General features: G+C 44.7%; 1 protein-coding gene across 1 annotated transcript in view; it reads left to right on the top strand.

Moving 5' to 3' along the window:
- The window catches only part of LOC140732549 (uncharacterized), a 110,508-nt gene that overhangs the window by 931 nt on the left and 94,254 nt on the right, over positions 1-15,323 (top strand). The window contains exons 2-3 of the mRNA XM_073055318.1: positions 2,826-2,936; positions 10,004-10,184. Of these exons, the coding sequence (XP_072911419.1) occupies positions 2,826-2,936; positions 10,004-10,184 (292 nt within the window). The remainder of the gene's footprint in view (positions 1-2,825; positions 2,937-10,003; positions 10,185-15,323) is intronic.

Raw genomic sequence — 15,323 nt, 5'->3', positions numbered from 1 at the left:
TTGAAGAAAAAGGGAAAGGTATTGTTCCTAGACTTTTGAATAAAAAAAATTTAAAGCCGGGTTTGGTGTCAGAACTGTTGATCAAAGGGAAGGGACCGTTAACTAAACAGTGGTTTGTTAACAAGGTGCCTGCGAATCAATTACAGTTTGTTTTGGAGTTTAAGGATAAACAATTTGATGTTGTTCAAATATGTGATTTGGAGAGGCAGAACTTGAAGTGTTCTTTTGACCAAGAGGGATCACCTGCAGATGTTAAACTGGAAACTAATAGAATTAAAGATCCTGAAGATAAAATTAATAACCTGCTTAAAATTAATGAGTGGTGTGGAAGTTCAGCAAATGAGCTTAGTCTGGAAAACATTAGTGATGATCTAGCTCCTGTGAAAGGAGTCTGTGAAGGCCTATTCCACACTGGTAACCCAACTAACCACGTGAGAGTTAAGTGGAAAAGAGGCAAGGGTTGACTAAATGCCACTTTGAATAACGGGTTCTGGTTGTGCAGGAAATTGATTTTTTTTTGTTCGACGAAGCTGTGAAAGATAAAAACACCAATGAAGATTGATTGTTTGAATGTTAAGCTTAAAAGTGAAATAGAGATTAGTATTTGCACAGACTGCTGTAATGTACTACATTATAATCACACCTGTATTGGTTCACACTTTGTAATATACACCTAAGTTAAGAACACAATCCCTTGGTATTTTTGGCTAACATGGAAGAATAAAAATAGGCGGTTATTAAGTTGGAGTCTGTTGTTACAGGAATTCGATATTAAAATACAACATGTAAAGGGGAGTAGTAATATAATTGCTGATTGTTTATCCAGATGTTAATTTGAACGTGTATCTGTATTATTCTTGTAGTTAAGACCACTTCTGTATTCTGTTCATCTTTGGAATTCTGTAATATGCTTTATTAGTTAATTTTCACCCGGTGAAAATTCCCGGAAGGATGGGGGTGTTATGAGTGATGAACAAACCTGATGGAAATGGGGTGCAGAGTTAACCATCTCCCCCCCCCCCCCGAGAACTATGAACTATTGCTGTTGCTATGCTGCTAATGAGAGAGAGAGAGAGAGATGAAGCACAGAGGCAGGAACATCTGCTACAGATAAGAGGGAGAGAGAGACTGTTGATTTATTGTATTTTGACTCTTCCTGGATTTCACTACAAGGACTTCACTTTGCTCGTTAACATTCCTCATGAGACAGCAGGAGTGGCCTGATTTGATGGACACAGTCATTCAGAGTTGATGGATGGCTGAGACCCCGTGAGTGGGGATAAAAGACAGGTCTGGGGAGACACCCTTCAGACACACCAGTGGACACTGACTGAGTGTTGCGAACCCACAGGAAGGTGGGTGTTCGGAGACCGAATCAGGAGATCGGTCAGTAAAGCTCACAGTGTGACAGCAGGGCCTGTGGGTACTTGTGTGTGTGTCCACTCATGCCAGAGTGACGAGTCCACCACAGAAGAACGGTCTAGCTGAAGAACAGAGGGGTCATAACTGAATGACCACAATGACACGACGGAATCAGAAAGCAGTAGAAGGTTTGCCTGCTGCAGCTGTTACATCTCGCTCTCTCTCTCTATCTCTCTCTCTCCAACAATTACAACACAACAACCATAACTACCTCAGCACGCATGAACTGAACTCTATACTTTTCTATGACAATTCATTTACCCCTAGACATCGATAGAGCTTGTTTATTATTGCTTATTATTATTCCTACACTTTTAGGTTTATTACTGCTAACTTGTTTTATATGTATATTTGCATTATTGATATTGTATTGTGTAGTTTACTAATAAACACCTTTAGTTTTGGTACCACCAGACTCCAACGGATACTTCTATCTCTGCTGGTCTGACACCCAGTTACAGGGTACGTAACAAAAATTATGAGGGGGATAGATAGGAGTTGACGTGGATAGGCTTTTTCCATTGAGAGTAGGGGAGATTCAAACAGGAAGACATGATTTGAGAGTTAGGGGGCAAAAGTTTAGGGGTAACACGAGGGGGAATTTCTTTACTCAGAGAGTGGTAGCTGTGTGGAACGAGCTTCCAGTCGAAGTGGTAGAGGCAGGTTCGGTATTGTTATTTAAAGTAAAATTGATAGGTATATGGACAGGAAAGGAATGGAGGGTTATGGGCTGAGTGCGGGTCGATGGGACTAGGTGAGAGTAAGCGTTCGGCATGGACTAGAAGGGCCGAGATGGCCTGTTTCCGTGCTGTAATTGTTATATGGTTATATGGTTATAACCAAAGACTATTTTCAAACTTAGAGACGTTATCAAGGACCCGATCTGACCAACGGACCCTATCATTATTCGTTTCTATACTTTCCGGGCGGAAATTGAACAATCATTGCTATCTCTCCCACCTTTTTTCCTTTTGTATTCTCTTTATATTAATCGCCATCTGCTGCGCAACTTATGTTTCACAGATTCATTTTCTCTTGGACTTTGGCCCGTTTCGCATTCCATTGCTTCCCGTGCGCCTTTCCATCGTTCTCAGTCTTGGCGGCGTGTCCTGCCAGGGCGATCAGGCCTGAAGAGATCCTTCAGATGGATGCAAACCCTCCATCAGGCGCCGGTTCCTCTGATCGCAGTTCCTGGCGGGCTCCAGGATGGGTTTGCTAAAGTCCATCACCGCAGCAGAGAGAGAGTGTCGAGGTTCTGGCTCACATCGACGTGTTTGAGGAACTCTTCCTTCTCGGCCTGCGGGTACTTTAGCGCCGCGTGGAGGTTGTTCATATACTTCCTAAACTAGTTCTTGATGTTCTCCTCAATGGGGAAGTACTAGTTGTTCATCGTGCTTCTCCAGATCTCCCGAAGGACTGCCTTAATCTGCCCGGATACGACCTACAGCTGGTGCCTCACGACGTGGGACCGCTTCTTCATGTAGACCAACTCCGGGCTGTCTATATTGCCCAAGGTTAGTTTAACAATGGTTGCGGCCAGCTAAGGATGGGTCCGAACACCCCGACTGCGGAATCCACCTTCCCCGCTGATTCGACGAAGACCTTCGCTATCTGTACAGACTCCACATCAGATTTCTTCGATTCTGTGGAATCCTCAGCAGTTTGAGACATACCTCGGGCACTGATCGGACACACGGCTCACTTCCTTGCCATGAGCCCTGTAGTCCTCTGTCGCTGCCGTAGTGCGTTGGGTTTCTGGGTTTCTCCAGCACCTGGACAGACTAACGGATACAGCCGTTAAGCCAAGTTTCTTTCTGTTTGCTTTTGTCAGCCTGGTTGTGACCGGTCGCGCGTTTCTCGAGTTCTTTGATTACTTTAAGGGGACACGCGCTGTGCTCTGTAAGCGGAGTCCTACTGTATGTTGGAGAACAGACTCGCGGTGACGCTCGGTAGTGCCTCCGATGGTCTGTTGGTTTACCTTGTTTACCTTGTACGTTTACCTTGGTCCATTTGGTCCAGTCTTGTCAGTTTGCCGTCATTCCGCAGATGAGTACCGTCCTGAATGCGCCCACCGTGACAGTCTGCCGTCATTCCGCACTTGGGTACCGTTCTGCCAGCGGCGAGCTTGATGTTCCTTCCCCGGAATCTAAGCGGAAAACAAGACTTTTTGATTGAAGTGTTCGCAATTTGTTAGGGACGATTGGTGCCGATTGCAGATATCAGAATCAGTTTTAATATCACCGGCATATGTCATAAAATTTGTTAACATTCAGGCAGCAGTAAAATGCGATACGTGATGATAGAGACAAAAGAAAACTGAAATTTGAAGTACAGTATATATTGTATATTTAAATTAAATAAATTGTGCAAAACATAGGAATTACAGAGCAAGCATAAAACCCCTACAAAACACAAATTGTCCAGGGAGACCAGCGGGGCACGCAACATCGGTGGCGGCAAAGGAACGGATAATATTTGATTGAGACACGATCAGGGATTACAGAAGCTGATTGGAAGGGATCAGTATCTGGAATGACGGCAGATCAATGGCTGGAGTTTCTGGGGGCAATTCGAAAGGCACGGGTTAGATAAATCCCAAAGATGAAGATGGATTCGAACGCTACACTGAGGACGCCATGGCTGACTGTTCCTCTTCTTCTATTTTCCGCCACGCTCTGCTGACCTTTATTCACCTAAGTTCCAACACACAACAACAATGCTTCTTTTGTACTATGTGCTGTGGCACCGCCTACCAACCTGTTATCTGACTGTTGCCGAAACACCGGCGAGGCTCCTCATTAAGTAGTGATGATCTCTTCAGAAGTTCCAAGAAATTACTTTGTCGTAGCTTGCCTTAACACAAAAAGCGTCCATAAAGTTGCAACTGGTTCGTTTGCGGGCAGCGGAGTGAGCCGGGAGCAGAGTGTAGGGCTTGGGCTCAGAGGGCTTAGGCGGAAGAGGGCACAGTAGGCTTATCTTTTAGTTCTTGTTATTTTCAGTTATTCGGGAAGTATGAGTGTGAGGGCAGCTTGTTGTTCTCGGTGTCGGATGTGGGAGGTCCTGGAGTCTCCGAGCCACCCGGACGTCCACATCTGCGCCAGGTGCGTCGAACTGCAGCTCCTGAGGGACCGAGTTAGGGAACTGGAGCTGCAGCTCGATGACCTTCGCCTGGTCAGGGAGAGTGAGGAGGTGATAGAGAGGAGTTACAGGCAGGTGGTCACTCCGGGGCCACGGGAGGCAGATAGGTGGGTCACGGTCAGGAAGGGGAAGGGGCAGGTACTAGAGAGTACCCCAGTGGCTGTACCCCTTGACAATAAGTACTCATGTTTGAGTACTGTTGGGGGGGACAGCCTACCTGGAGGAAGTGACAGTGGCCGGGCCTCCGGCACAGAGGACGGCCCTGTAGCTCAGAAGGGTAGGGATAGAAGAAAGAGGACCATAGTAATAGGGGACCCGATAGTCAGGGGTTCAGACGGGCGGTTCTGTGGAGGTGATCGGGAGTCCCGGATGGTAGTTTGCCTCCCTGGTGCCAGGGTCCGGGACGTTTCTGATCGCGTCCAAGATATCCTGAAGTGGGAGGGTGAGGAGCCAGAGGTTGTGGTACATGTAGGTACCAATGACATAGGTAGGAAAGGGGAAGAGGTCCTGAAACGAGAGTATAGGGAGTTAGGAAGGCAGTTAAGAAGAAGGACTGCAAAGGCAGTAATCTCGGGATTACTGCCTGTGCCACGCGACAGTGAGAGTAGGAATGGAATTAGGTGGAGGATGAATGCGTGGTTGAGGGATTGGAGCAGGGGGCAGGGATTCAAGTTTCTGGATCATTGGGACCTCTTCTGGGGCAGGCGTGACCTGTTCAAGAAGGACGGGTTACACTTGAATCCTGGGGGGACCAATATCCTAGCAGGGAAGTTTGCTAGGGCTACAGGGCAGACTTTAAACTAGTAAGATGGGGGGGGGGCGGAAATCAATTTGAGGAGACTATGAGAGAGGAGGTTAGTTCACCAGTAGAGCAAGTAAGTAGACAGTGTGTGAGGGAGGAAAGGCAGGTGATGGAGAAGGGATGCGCTCAGCCCGAAGTTGTAGGGGAGAAGAAAGAAAAGGATAATAAATTTGAAAGCATTGCTAGGGATGAAAAGAGAGGAGGAGGTGGAGAGTATCTTAAATGTATCTATTTTAATGCTAGGAGCATTGTAAGAAAGGTGGATGAGCTTAAAGTGTGGATTGATACCTGGAATTATGATGTTGTAGCTATTAGTGAAACATGGTTGCAGGAAGGGTGTGATTGGCAACTAAATATTCCTGGATTTAGTTGCTTCAGGTGTGATAGAGTAGGAGGGGCCAGAGGAGGAGGTGTTGCATTGCTTGTCCGAGAAAATCTTATGGCGGTGCTTTGGAAGGATAGATTACAGAGCTCCTCTAGGGAGGCTATTTGGGTGGAATTGAGGAATGGGAAAGGTGTAGTAACACTGATAGGAGTGTATTATAGGCCACCTAATGGGGAGCGTGAGTTGGAAGAGCAAATGTGTAAGGAGATAGCAGATATTTGTAGTAAACACAAGGTGGTGATTGTGGGAGATTTTAATTTTCCACACATAGATTGGGAAGCTCATTCTGTAAAAGGGCTGGATGGTTTAGAGTTTGTGAAATGTGTGCAGGATAGTTTTTTGCAACAATACATAGAGGTACCGACTAGAGATGGGGCAGTGTTGGATCTCCTGTTAGGGAATGCGATAGGTCAGCTGACAGATGTATGTGGTGGGGAGCACTTCGGGTCCAGTGATCACAATAGCATTAGCTTCAATATAATTATGGAGAAGGACAGGACTGGACCTAGAGTTGAGATTTTTGATTGGAGAAAGGCTAACTTTGAGGAGATGCGCAGGGATTTAGAGAGAGTGGATTGGGTCAAGTTGTTTTCTGGGAAGGATGTAATAGAGAAATGGAGGTCATTTAAGGGTGAAATTATGAGGGTACAGAATCTTTATGTTCCTGTTCGGTTGAAAGGAAAGGTTAAAGGTTTGAAAGCGCCATGGTTTTCAATGGATATTAGAAACTTGGTTCGAAAAAAGAGGGATGTCTACAATAGATATAGGCAGCATGGAGTAAAAGAATTGCTCGAGGAATATAAAGAATGTAAAAGGAAACTTAAGAAAGAGATTAGAAAAGCTAAAAGAAGTTACGAGTTTGGTTTGGCAAATAAGGTGGAAGTAAATCCGAAAGGCTTCTACAGTTATATTAAAAGCAAGAGGATAGTGAGGGATAAAATTGGTCCCTTAGAGAATCAGGGTGGTCAGCTATGTGTGGAGCCGAGGGAGATGGGAGAGATTTTGAACGATTTCTTCTCTTCGGTATTCACTAAGGAGAAGGATATTGAATGGTGTAAGGTGTGGGAAACAAGTAAGGAAGTTATGGAACCTATGACAATTAAAGAGGTGGAAGTACTGGCGCTTTTAAGAAATTTAAAAGTGGATAAATCTCCGGATCCTGACCGGATATTCCCCAGGACCTTGAGGGAAGTTTGTGTAGAGATAGCAGGAGCTCTGACGGAGATCTTTCAGATGACATTAGAAACGGGGATTGTGCCGGAGGATTGGCGTATTGCTCATGTGGTTCCATTGTTTAAAAAGGGTTCTAGAAGTAAGCCTGGCAATTATAGACCTGTCAGTTTGACATCAGTGGTGGGTAAATTAATGGAAAGTATTCTTAGAGATAGTATTTATAATTATCTGGATAGACAGGATCTGATTAGGAGTAGCCAGCATGGATTTGTGCGTGGAAGGTCATGTTTGACAAACTTTATTGAATTTTTTGAAGTAGTTACGAGGAATGTTGACGAGGGTAAGGCAGTGGATGTAGTCTATATGGACTTCAGCAAGGCCTTTGACAAAGTTCCACATGGAAGGTTAGTTAAGAAGGTTCAGTCGTTAGGTATTAATGCTGGAGTAATAAAATGGATTCAACAGTGGCTAGATGGGAGATGCCAGAGAGTAGTGGTGGATAATTGTTTATCGGGATGGAGGCCGGTGACTAGCGGGGTGCCTCAGGGATCTGTTTTGGGCCCAATGTTGTTTGTAATATACATAAATGATCTGGATGATGGGGTGGTAAATTGAATTAGTAAGTATGCTGATGATACTAAGGTAGGAGGTGTTGTGGATAATGAGGTGGGTTTTCAAAGCTTGCAGGGAGATTTATGCCGGTTAGAAGAATGGGCTGAACGTTGGCAGATGGAGTTTAATGCTGAGAAGTGTGAGGTTCTACATTTTGGCAGGAATAATCCAAATAGAACATACAGGGTAAATGGTAGGGCATTGAGTAATGCAGTGGAACAGAGAGATCTAGGAATAACAGTGCATAGTTCCCTGAAGGTGGAGTCTCATGTAGATAGGGTGGTGAAGAAGGCTTTTGGAACGTTGGCCTTTATAAATCAGAGCATTGAGTACAGAAGTTGGGATGTAATGTTAAAATTGTATAAGGCATTGGTAAGGCCAAATTTGGAATATTGTGTACAGTTCTGGTCACCGAATTATAGGAAAGATATCAATAAATTAGAGAGAGTGCAGAGACGATTTACTAGGATGTTACCTGGGTTTCAGCAGTTAAGTTACAGAGAGAGGTTGAACAAGTTAGGTCTCTATTCATTGGAGCGTAGAAGGTTGAGGGGAGATTTGATCGAGGTATTTAAAATGTTGAGAGGATTACATAGAGTTGACGTGAATAGGCTGTTTCCATTGAGAGTAGGGGAGATTCAAACGAGAGGACATGATTTGAGAGTTAGGGGGCAAAAGTTTAAGGGAAACACGAGGGGGTATTTCTTTACTCAGAGAGTGATAGCTGTGTGGAATGAGCTTCCTGTAGAAGTAGTAGAGGCCAGTTCAGTTGTGTCATTTAAGGTAAAATTGGATAGGTATATGGACAGGAAAGGAGTGGAGGGTTATGGGCTGAGTGCGGGTAGGTGGGACTGGGTGAGATTAAGAGTTCGGCACGGACTAGGAGGGCCGGAATGGCCTGTTTCCGTGCTGTGATTGTTATATGGTTATATGGTTTAGTTTAATTAACCCATTTCCTCTAGATGATGATTTGTTCTTTTGCATAAAATGCTTCTGAAGCCGATCCCCAATCCCCACATCAAACCAGTCAGTTTATGTCGGATCAAACTCCTCAGTAGTAATTACAAATGAGGTTAGGTGCTAGCGGACTGGAAAATTGCAAATGTCACTTCAGTCTTGCGGAAAGGATGATGTTTTTGGAGTACTTGGAGACAACGGGCAAAATAGGGCAAAGTCAGTATGTCTCCTTAAGAGAAAATCTTGCCTAATTAACCTTTTGGAATTCTTTGAGGAATTACACGTAGGAGAGATAAAGGGGATGTAGTGGATGTTGTACATTTGGTTTTTCGGAAGGCCTTTGACAAGGTGCGATATATGAGGCTGCTTACCAAATTATGAGACTATGGCATTACAGGAAAGTTACTTTCATGCTTAGAGCTTTGGCTGATTGGTTGGAGGCTGCGAGTGGGAATAGAAGGATTCTATTCTGGTTGGCTGCCAGTGACCAGTGGTGTTCCACAGGAGTTGGGACCGCTTCTTTTTATGCTGTATATCAATGATTTAGATGATGGAACTGACAGTTTTGTTGTCAGGTATGCAAATGATACAAAGATTGGTGTAGGGGGAGGTAGTGTTAAGGAAACAGATATGCTGTCGGAGGAGTTAGAGGCCGTAGGAAAATGGTTAATAGACTAGCAAATTAAATACAATATTGGAAAATGCATGGTCATGCACTTTGGTAGTAGTAATAAATATGCAGACTATTTTTCAAACGGGGAGAAAACCCAAAAATCTGTGATGCAAAGGTATTGGGAGTCCTTGTGCAGAACACACGAAAGGTTAACTTCCAGGTTGAGTTGGTGGTGAGGAAGGCAAATGCAATGTTAGCATTCATTCCAAGAGGTCTAGAATCCAAGAGCAGGGATGTGATGCTGAGACTTTACAGGCACTGGTGAGGCCTCACCTTGAGCATTGTGAACAGTTCTGGGCCCCTCATCTAAGAAAAGATGTGCTGGCATTGGGGAGGGTCCAGAGGAGGTTCACAAGGATGATTCCCGGAATGAAAGGGTTATCATATGAGGAACGTTTGATGGCTCTTAGCCTGTACTCGCTGGAATTTAGAAGGAAGAGAGGGGATCTCATAGAAACGTTTCGAATGTTGAAAGGCATGGACAGAGTAGATGTGGAAAGAATGCTCTCCATGGTGGGGGAGTCTAGGACAAGACAGCGCAGCCTCGGGATAGAGGGACCTCATTTAAAAGAAAGATAGGGAGAAATTTATTTAGCCAGAAGGTGATGTATTTGTGAATCTATTACCAAAGGCAGCTGTTGAGACCAGGGTACTGAGTGTATTTAAGGCAGAGCTTGATAGGTTATTGATTGGGCACGGTATCAAAGGTCACGGGAAGAAGACCAGGGAGTGGGGCTGAGGAGGGGAAAAAGGATCAGTCATGATTAAATGGCGGAGCAGACTCGATGGGTCAAATAGCCTAATTCTGCTCCTATGTCTTGTGATTTTATCGTCTTATCAGGATTCCCCAGGAGAAAGGATACTCGGAGTGATGCTTTCTATCTGTTTACAGCCATTGTAAGGCACCAGCACAGGATGATTGCAGATCTTTATGATGAAGTGGAGAAAGTTGTCCGGATGTCCCAGACCCGCGCCTCAGAGCTAGAAGACAAGAATACGGAGATATCCTGTCGTCTAATGAAGTAACAGCAATTAGAGGCTTCCCGGAGAACCAATTGACAACAAGATCTTGTTTAAGTCCGAGCTTTGATGCGGCTGGGCGAAGATTCACACCATGGATGGGGGTGGGGATGTCTGGGCGGATGGTGAAACTGTGGAAGAGATGGTGGACTGGATTCCTCAAACTGATCGCTGTCTCCCGTATGCACCCGAAACTGTATGGACTAGGCCGGTAATCACGTGGTCCCAATCACGCCAATGGGGAGTACCTGCCCGCGTCCCCTTCCTCTCAGGTGGCAGAGGAAGAGGAGGAGGATCATGAATGTGTGGACGTGATACAATGGGCCCCTCTGACCGTGTGGTTGTTGAGGGTACGGGATGAGGAGTACTGGAGTGATCTGATCTAATAAAGAGATTGCTGTTTAGGGAACCTATCATCCCTACACTGGATCAATACGCCCTGAGGACGCTGCTTGCTGCCCCTGAGCATGATTCTATGGGATCGGATGGCAGCGCCAGTCAGCTTCAGCTACCCTTCTCTCGTTGAATAGCATTTCAAGCCCCAGGCGAAGTCGAGCACAGCACAGGAAGGGATTCGAGCCCTTCGCCAGTGGGCCCTCATCATAGAATGTAATTAGTGATAGCCTGCCAGAGGATGTTGAACTAACCTCTTCCATGATAGGGCATCTCATTACCTCAGCAACTCCCCACTTGAAAGGAGTAGTGCTGCCTATACTAGGACCGGCAATCGGTGGTCCTGTAAATGTAGCCGTTCAGTCTGGAGGGATTACTGCCAACGGGATGAAGGTTGACCCCTTGCGGAGGGTAATATGCAAGATCCGGAGGCTGGCAGTGCTCCTCTACATCGGCGAGACCCGAGGCAGATTGAGGGACCGCTTCGTCGAGAACCCCCGCTCCGTCCGCCACAACAGACAGGATCTCCCGGTTGCCGCCCACTTCAACTCTGCTTCACACTCCCATTCGGATATGTCCATACATGGCCTCCTCTACTGCCATGATGAGACCAAACTCAGGTTGCAGGAACAACACCTCATATACCGTTTGGGTAGTCTCCAGCCCCTTGGCATGAACATTGAATTCTCCAACTTCCGGTAATTACCTCCCTCTCCCTTCACCATCCCAGTTTCACTCTGCCTCCTCCTCCAGCTGCCTATCACCTCTCTCATGATTCAGCCTTCTCCTACTACACAATGCTTTCACCTTACATTCCTTCTTCACCCTTCCTGCCTATCCCCTCCCTGCTTCCCCTCCCCCACCGTTTGATCTTTCCTCTGATTGGTTTTTAACCTGACACCTACCAGCCTTCTCCTTCCCACCCTTCTCGCACCTTCTTTATAGGGCCCCTGCCTCCTCCATCTTCAGTCCTGACGAAGGGTCTCGGCCCGGAACGTTGGCTGCTCGTTCCCACGGATGCTGCCCGACCTGCTGAGTTCCTCCAGCGTGGTGTATGTGTTGGATAGAAATAAAAGCTTTTTCAACACTATAAAAAATAAAAGAGAGATGAGAGTGCATGTAACACTGCTATAAAATATGTTCAGAGAAGGAATAGCTGGGGACAATGAGTTGGTAGATTAACAAAATAGGTATATTGCATCGCTGTTCACTGAGAAAAACAAGAGGGTGTGAGAGAAGAGAATTGAGTGCAGTTACTATTACAAGGGAGTAGGTGCTCTAAAAGCTGAAAGAGCGAAAGATAAGTAAGCCACCTGGACCAGATGAACTGCACCCAAGGGTTCTTAAATAGGTAGCGGTAGAGACTGTGGAGTCATTAGTAGTGATTGTTTAAGAATGATTGGACTCTGGCATGGTTCCAGGGGACTGGAAAATTGCAAATCTCAATCCACTCTTTCAGAAAGGAGGAAGGCAGCAGAAAAAAAAATATATAGACCAGTTAGCCTAACTTCCGTGCTTGAGAAAATAAGAGCATAAGACCATAAGATATAGGAGCAGAAGCAGGCCATTCGGCCCGTCGAGTCTGTTCCGCCGTTCAATCGTGAGATGATCCAATTCTTCCAGTCATCCCCACTCCCCCGCCTTCTCCCCATGCCCTTTGATGCCCTGGATAATCAAGAACCTATCTATCTCTGTCTTAAATGTACCCAATGACTTCGCCTCCACAGCCGCTCCTAGCAACAAATTCCACAGAATTACCACACTCTGACTAAAGTAATTTCTCCGCATCTCTGTTCTAAATGGACTTCCTCCAATCTGATGTTAAGTCAATTGTTAAGGATGAGGTTACCAAGTACTTGGTGACACAGGAGAAGATAGCACTAAGTCAGCATGGTTTCCTCAAGGGAAAATCTTGCCTAACGAGCCAGTTGGAATTCTTTGAAATCATTACAAGTAGGATAGATAAAGTGGGTGTAGTGGATATTGTATATTTGGAATTTAGATGGACTTTGACTAGGTGCCACACGTGAAACTACCTACTAAGTTAAGAGCCCATGGTATTATAAGAAATTTACTAGCATGGCTAGAGCACTGGCTGATTGGTAGGAGGCAGCGAGTTGGAATGAAAGGAACATTTTCTGGTTCACTGCCAGTGACCAGTCGTGTTTGTCTGGGGTCGGTGTTGAGACCACTTCTTTGTATGCCATCTAACAATGATTTAGATGGTGGAATAGATGGCCAGGTTTGCAGATGATACAAAGATTGGTAGAGGAACAGGTAGTGTTGAAGAAACGGGAATGCTGCAGAAAGACGTAGACAGAGTAGGAGGATGGGCAAAATAGTGGCAATTGAAATAGGATGTTGGAAAATATAACCTCATAACCATATAACAATTACAGCACAGAAACAGGCCATCTCAGCCCTTCTAATCCATGCTGAACACTTACACTCACCTAGTCCCACTGGACCGCACTCAGCCCATAACCCTCCATTCCTTTCCTGTCCATATACCTATCCAATTTTACTTTAAATGACAATACCGAACCTGCCTCTACCACTTCTACTGGAAGCTCATTCCACACAGCTACCACTCTCTGAGTAAAGAAATTCCCCCTCGTGATACCCTTAAAATTTAGCCCCCGACTCTCAACTCATGGCCTCTTGTTTCAATCTCCCCTACTCCCAATGGAAAAAGCCTATCCACGTCAACTCTATCTATCCCCCTCATAATTATAAATACCTCTATCAAGTCCCCCCCCCCAACCTTCTACGCTCTAAAGAATAAAGTCCTAACTTGTTCAACCTTTGCCTGTAACTTAGGTGCTGAAACCCAGGTAACATTCTAGTAAATCTTCTCTGTACTCTTTCTATTTTGTTGACATCTTTCCTATAATTCGGTGACCAGAACTGTACACAATACTCCAAATTCGGCCTTACCAATGCCTTGTACAATTTTAACATTACATCCCAACTCCTATACTCAGTGCTCTGATTTATAAAGGCCAACATACCAAGAGGTTTCCTCATCACCCTATCCACATGAGATTCCACCTTCAGGGAACTATGAACCATTATTCCTAGATCATTCTGTTCTACTGCATTCTTCAATGCCCTACCATTTACCATGTATGTCCTATTTGGATTATTCCTACCAAAATGTAGCAGCTGACACTTATCAGCATTAAAATCCATCTGCCATCGTTCAGCCCACTCTTCTAACTGACCTAAATCTCTCTGCAAACTTTGAAAACCTACTTCATTATCCACAACGCCACCTACCTTAGTATCATCTGCATACTTACTAATCCAGTTTACCACCCCATCATCCAGATCATTAATGTATATGACAAACAACATTGGCCCAGTACAGATCCCTTAGGCACACCACTAGTCACCGGCCTCCAACCTGACAAACAGTTATCCACCACTACCCTCTGGCATCTCCCATCCAGCCACTGTTGAATCCATTTTACTACTTCAATATTAATACCTAACGATTGAACCTTACTAACTAACCTTCCGTTTGGAACCTTGTCAAAGGCCTTACTGAAGTCCATATAGACAACATCCACCGCTTTACCCTAGTCAAATTTCCTCGTAACCTCTTCATAAAATTCAATAACATTTGTCAAACATGACCTTCCACGCACAAATCCATGCTGACCGTTCCTTATCAGACCCTGTCTATCCAGATAATTATATACACCATCTCTAAGAAAACTTTCCATTAATTTATCCACCACTGACGTCAAACTGACAGGCCTATAATTGCTAGGTTTACTCTTAGTTCCCTTTTTAAAAAAATGGAACCACATGAGCAATACGCCAATCCTCCGGCACCATCCCCATTTCTAATGACATTTGAAATATTTCTGTCAGGGCACCTGCTATTTCTACACTAACCTCCCTCAAGGTCCTAGGGAATATCCTGTTAGGACCCGGAGATGTATCTACTTTTATATTCCTTAAAAGCGCCAGTACTACCTCCTCTTTAATCGTCCTAGTTTCCATAACTTCCCTACTTGTTTCCCTTACCTTACACAATTCAATCTCTTTCTCATTAGTGAATACCGAAGAAAAGAAGTTGTTCAAAATCTCCCCCATCTCTTTCGGCTCCACACATAGCTGGTCACTCTAATATTCTAAGGGACCAATTTTATCCCTCACTATCCTTTTGCTATTAGTATAACTGTAGAAACCCTTCGCATTTATTTTCACCTTACTTGCCAAAGCAACCTCGTATCTTCTAATTAGCTTTTCTAATTTCTTTCCTAAGATTCTTCTTACATTCTTTATATTCCTCGAGCACCTCATTTACTCCATGCTGCCTATATTTATTGTAGATATCTCTCTTTTTCCTAACCAAGTTTCCAATATCCCTGGAAAACCATGGTTCTGTCAAACTTTTAACCTTTCCTTTCAACCTAACAGGAACATAAAGATTCTGTACCCTCAAAATTTCACCTTTAAATTACCTCCATTTCTCTATTACATCCTTCCCATAAAACAAATTGTCCCAATCCACTCCTTCTAATCCTTTCGCATCTCCTCAAAGTTAGCCTTTCTCCAATCAAAAATCTCAACCCTGGGTCCAGTCCTGTCCATCTCCATAATTATATTGAAACTAATGGCATTGTGATCACTGGACCCAAAATGCTCCCCAACACATACCTCCGTCACCTGACCTATTTCATTTCCTAACAGAAGATCCAACACTGCCCCTTCTCTAGTCGGTACCTCTATGTATT

Source organism: Hemitrygon akajei, chromosome 8 (assembly GCF_048418815.1).
Source record: "Hemitrygon akajei chromosome 8, sHemAka1.3, whole genome shotgun sequence".
NCBI lineage: Eukaryota > Metazoa > Chordata > Chondrichthyes > Myliobatiformes > Dasyatidae > Hemitrygon > Hemitrygon akajei.
Note: the sequence above shows the minus strand (reverse complement) of the source record. Positions and strands in the feature narration are given on the sequence as shown.